The sequence below is a fragment of the Phasianus colchicus genome, chromosome 6 (genome assembly GCF_987193195.1).
Source record: "Phasianus colchicus chromosome 6, bPhaCol1.hap1.1, whole genome shotgun sequence".
In the NCBI taxonomy this organism is placed as follows: Eukaryota; Metazoa; Chordata; class Aves; order Galliformes; family Phasianidae; genus Phasianus; species Phasianus colchicus.
The window spans coordinates 23775665-23781664 of record NC_143441.1 but is presented as its reverse complement, the minus strand read 5'-3'; the positions used below and the strand labels follow the sequence as shown (position 1 = coordinate 23781664).

Below are 6000 nucleotides of genomic sequence, written 5' to 3'. Positions count from 1 at the left end.
CTGTATTTATAATAAGCTACCTAGTAATTGCAAGACTTTTACTGATGTCTAAGTAGGGTTCTTTATAGAGCATATGACTAATGAAAATTAATTGCTGCAAAAAAATTCTAGAAAGCACCTCACTGCTAACTTTTTTTTTTTCTTTTTTTTTGATTTATAGCCATCACTCATATTCCTCATACAGTAAGGTAGAAAAGAATGATCAACAGAAGAGGTTATAAACAGTTTACAGCCCTTATATCTACCAAGCCAGTCTTCCCTAATTAACAATAACAGAGGAAAAATATGCAAATGATCAGAGGACAATGTACACCAAGAAAGCTTCCTGTATTTCTAGACACACACAAAAAAATAACCCTTTTAGAGTTACATCAACAAACCAACTGACCTTGACTACTACATTGCCTGTCTCTTTTTAAGACTCCATAAAATGAACCAAAAGCTGTTTTGGAAGGAATGCACTGCACAAGCCTTTGCTTCCAAGTGTAAATAACTGCTGAATTACTCTTTTGGAAGAAGATTAATTTTGTCCCAGTTTAGGACAAAGAATCCTAGTTTTTCTAGGTTATCCTGTACATATTCTCTTAGAGTTGAAGATTTGGGACAGCTATTAAATTGTTTTAAATATTTAGATTTTAATGCCCCAGTGAAAACAATGTAAACATTTTGCCCCATGGGCTGCACTCATCCATACATGGCTCTGTTTCTAGAACTAATTCCCACCTATATATAAGTGCAATCAGAAATAGCTCCCTGTAGAAAGCCTGTAGTATTCAAGTCATTTTTGATCTCACCCTTTTCTTACTTCTCAGTAGCTATGAGTAAGGCCTGGCAATTTTGAATGGCTACAGCTGAGAACCATGGGGCTAGACTCAACACCAGCAGCATTTAGCCCTGCTCTGCAAGCACTGTCGAAATACAGATAACAGTACAGTTTCTAGATTTTCCAAAAATGTGTCTTGATAGTCTAGTTTTATTCCTCCATTCTGGAGAAAGCACTTGCTCTCAAAACTTCCATGCAGTTCACAAGAATCAACACTCCAGTTAACTCTCGCCACTGTTTTGTTACTGGATTTTTCATTTTATCCAAGGCTGATTGCAGATCTTGTAAGACATCCCTGTAGCTGTCTCCATAATGGGCAGCCCATGTGTAGAGAAAGTCATATGCAGGTTTCCACATCATCTGCAAATAAGGGAAAATTATGAGAAATCTTAATTGCAGAAATTGAACTATTGCAGGAAAAAAAAAAAAAAAAAAAAAAAAAAAGCAAAATCTTTGCAACAGTCAGAGAAAAGAGAAAGAAGAAAAATAATTATTTGATCCCTAGCTACACTGACATGCTTTATTATATAAGGCATATTCATTAAAAAATCCAGGAACCTTATGTACTTCATTGATATGAAATTCTAGAATACTTAGAGGAATAATAAGAAAAAGATAAAGTTTTCATTCATATAACTATCACAAAGTGTCTGAAAGTAAAACTGAAGGCACAAGGGTCGAAGGAAAATGCTTTTCCCCTTGATTATTTTTGAAACATAATCATCTAACAACAGTTACCCCATTTAGAGTTTGAGTTGTGCTTTTGGTGGTTGAAGATTCCACTGTCCCCCTATGAAGTCTGGAACATTTAAACATAGTTCTTATCTACACTAAAATATTTTCACGTGACATCAACAGAAAGATTTGCCTACTAATGGAGCAAAACAAAACAGAAGCAGACAAACAAATAAAACTGCTCAAAGAGCAGGAAAATCAAAAGTTTTTATAATTAACTTCTTAAAATTAGGGCATGCTATTTTAAAAACTATCCTTCAAAAAATAAAGGAAATAATAAAAATTTAACATATATATATATAAGAAAAAACAAGTTACCAGTGCTCCTTATTGCAAATTACAATATATGTTTAATTATTTTATGCCTAACGCATATGGAGTAGATCTTCCCCAGCTGTAATTTGTCATTTACCTTGTGGCATTAATGCAGATATGGAAGCATGATTCAGATACCAAGTTCGATTTGCATCTTTCAAAGTGCTGATGTACAGAGTAAATTTGCTCTTGTTTACAAACAGAAAGCTTTTCTTCCCATCTGCTGCTTTTGAAAATTTAACTTAGACAACTAGTTCCCTTTTTCTCATTGGCAAGAAAAGAGCAATTTAATTATCAGTTATATGGATGATACACAGAGCCACAAATAAACCCTTCACTTTCCTAAATGTACTGTCCTATGGTGTTTTGAGAGCAATACAACTTATGCACAGTAATAAGAGCACATGAACTGATGTGTACACATGTATATAAACAAACAGAAGTGATCAGAAGTCACTTACTTCTAAAAGGATTTTTTAAATCTTTTTCCCTTTTTTAATGGTGAGACAATTGCCATGTTTCTGAAGGATAATTCAGAAGGAAATTGGTTATTTCTTCAATATCCTGTCCTATGAATCTGCAATAGACAATGTAAAGCTCCACTTCCTTACTTTGAGCTCTATTTATTTGATCATTTGAGAAAACAAGTAGCTGGAGGAAATTCCTTTGCCTGTGGTTCTGAACTTTCCTCCGTATTTGGGCTAAGAACTCCTAACTTACTCAAATATTAACTCTACTGTAGTTTCTGTCAACATCTCCCTCATCTTCTACTGCTTTTCTCCTCCTTAAATGCAAAAATCCATACAATTAATCTCCCTGGTAGTATACCTCACAGGCTGATTAGTTTGATTTCTGCCTTTGGTGTAAGCCATAAGAAAGTGTCAGTGCTTTGGGTGAAGTTTGTCATTTAAACTTCTTAAGTTTCTTTATTCTTACTTCTAGCTTGATAAGCAACATAGCCAACAAGAAAACTGGGATTTCCTGATATGCTACTGCTGGCTATGTCTTTTCTCTGTCTCCTGCTTTCTTTTCTTATAGCCTGCTGGACCAGACTGTTTGAAAGATTATGGGACACCTTTCTCTGGTGATCCTTACTAGTATTCAAAAAGACAGGGAGTATTAAAAGATGCTATGCTTTGACTTACATTGAAGGTCAGTCTGACACTGCACAATCAGAGAATTGCCTAAAATACAAACTGTGCTTTTCTCAACTGATTTTTTTTTTTTTTTCCCCAGGACAAAAGAAAAATGTAGACAATCAAAAACTTTATGAACTGGTCATCAGTAATGCAACAAGGCAGTAACCCACATATTCATCACACCTAACTAATACTGCAGACCTGGCTTCTGAGGTAAGTCCTTCTCCACAATCACACACTCTAATGCAACAAGCTGAACTAAATCAGGTTTGACACTGCTGAATTTCAACAAAGCAGATTTTTAAGGTAAACTATTAAATCACTGCAGTATGCTGGGCAAATCACATCTCAGCTACGTGCCTGGGTTTTCCCTCTGCTCCCACTACCTCTGCTGAGTAGATAATAATGATACCTACATTCCCCATAAAGTGATTTGGAATTTACTGATGAAAAGCACTTCAAAAGCAAGGCATCAATTGTATGCACCTCAATTTGTCTTTGTGATCATCTGAGAGAAGATTTCTCCCACTAAGAAAAATACTCTGATTAGAAATAGAAACATTTTTTGTCCAATCAGTCCTTCTGATGAAGAATAGTCTTTGATTAATGAATTGGTTAATGTTTTCAGACAACAGTAATTAGTCACAGAATCACAGAATCGTAGAGGTTGGAAGGGGCCTCCAGAGATCATCGAGTCCAACCCCCCTGCCAAAGCAGGTCACACAGGTAGGTGTCCAGGCAGGTCTTGAATATCTCCAGAGAAGGAGACTCCACAACCTCCCTGGGCAGCCTGTTCCAGTGCTCCATCACCCTCACCGTAAAGAAGTTCTTGTGCACATTTGTGCAGAACTTCCTATGCTGCAGTTTCTGGCCGTCAGAATCATTACGCCTTCAATTTTTCGTAATTTTTCACTTACATACCAACAACTACTTTCAACAACAACAAAAAAACATTTCAATTGGTAAACTCCAGGATAAGATTATTTTAATGGTGTTTCTTTTGTAGCTTCTAAGTAAACATGTCGAACAGCAACTGTTCTGAAATAAATAATCAGACTAACACTAACCTGGTAAAAATCATGGGGTCTTTCCCATACAGGTATGAATATACACCGTGTTAGCTATATTCATTTTGCATCCCACATAGGCACTTCCACTAAACATAAACAAGAAATTTTATAAGCAGATTACTGTTTTCAGAATGCAGAGGTTCAATTCACTAGACCACTGAGAAGTTCAGGAGATCTGTTACTGGCTTTATATGATAGATATATATAGAACTTGACTGTACTATCTTCAGGCATAAGATGATGTCATGGGAAGATGGAGAATCTTGTAGGTGGTTTATTTTACTATGATTTATATTAGGTGGGAATGTTCATAGATGGATATATAATGCCTATATATTTGAAGCAAAGTAAATATGTATACAACAAATTAAATATCGTATATATGTGTGTGTGTGTATACATTGTACACATTGTGATGAAAGAAAGTGTCTTAAGATTATGTTGGTTCTACTGTCTGGTAACTAAGAAAGGAGGCCAGTGGAGACACACATTGCTCAGGTATAATAAGCTCTACAATTCTTGCTCAAAAGAGCTCTGGTTTTGTCAAACAAAGGAAGCTTAGCAAGTAAAACAAAAGTCTAAGAAGTTAGACAAGGCACTACAAAAGTTAAAAATGGAAGTGACAGTCATTCATATACTAGTGCAAAAATAGAGCTGATAACAACGTGACTTTTTTTCCACTGGAAAGAGAGTAGTAGTCAAACTGGTAGAATTTCATAATAACAAAAAATGTAAGGAGAAATGTGCATCCATGCACAAGTAATGTATCCAGAACAACCAAACAAAGCAAAGCCTTGAAATAGCTCAAAGAGAAAAGCAAGATTAGAGGAGCAGGAAATGTTTTCGAGTAGAAATGATAGAATTTTGCAGTAAAGGCAGAACACTGTATGTGAATGTATGGAATCTGAGTCAAATATGGGTCTGGAGCTGGAGCAAGGCATTCAGAGTGAGTAAGAATCAGTGGTTCATGATCAGAGCAGAAATCTCTTGACAGTAATCACAAAACAGATAAGACTAAGATTAAAGATTCAATGGATTTAGACTGTAGAAAGGAAAATATGCTCAACAGGAATCAGGAAGAATCAGCTACAGGGAAAGAAAAAGGAAGAAAGAATATCTTGAGCTGCTGTGAAGGTGTGAATGGCAAATAGAAGCAATTTGTTAGGTACCAAGATGTGACAGAAAAGGGATTCAGATTGGATGATGTGCATTATCTGCAATAATCAAAGAATATTACACGCAAATGGAGAGTCAATCCTGAATGCAAAAGCCCAAACAGAAAAGTCACATTGAGCAACATTCAGTTATATACATAAGAGAATGTTCAATGTTAAACCCAGTCTGAGAACTATCAGTTGTCGGCACATAACTCTGTGGGATACAGTGGATATAGAAAGTAGAGAAATGTAGGAAGAAAGTTAGCTGCCCAGGCTAAGGTGTGTCAGGAATACAGGCTGGCCCTCAACTCAAAGGTGTTGGCATGAGCCCAACCTAAGTCTTATGACATATCTGTCACATTGCATGGATGCTGTGAATATCTCTGAGCATCTTCAAATAGCACTAGAGATATACTTAGGTGCCTAAATTGCCTCTTGACTGTATACACACTAAAATACATCTGAGAGGACAACTTGACTTTTATTTAGAAGTCACACTTCTATTTAACCAGAGTGCTTTCACAACAAAGGGCAAATATTATGAGCTACATGGCAAACCATCCAATTAAAACGGGGTTTGCCATATTCATATAAAAGGACAGAGGTGAAACTGGTGTCAGAGATTGCCTTGTCTGAGTTTGATGGTGACAAATTTGACACAGACAAAGAAGAGGGAAGTGTTAATAGTAGAGTTAAGCTTGTTCTCAGCGGAGAGAACAAAAAGCTGTACTGAAGGTGATTTGAAGGGGCTCCCTGCAAGG

The 6000-nt window shown here is 36.2% G+C and overlaps 1 protein-coding gene across 1 annotated transcript in view; it reads right to left on the bottom strand.

Moving 5' to 3' along the window:
• Positions 1 to 973: 973 nt before the first annotated feature.
• MACC1 (MET transcriptional regulator MACC1) overlaps positions 974 to 6000 on the bottom strand; it is a 30280-nt gene continuing 25253 nt past the window's right edge. The window contains exon 5 of the mRNA XM_031590034.2: positions 974 to 1183. Within this exon, the coding sequence (XP_031445894.2) occupies positions 974 to 1183 (210 nt within the window). The remainder of the gene's footprint in view (positions 1184 to 6000) is intronic.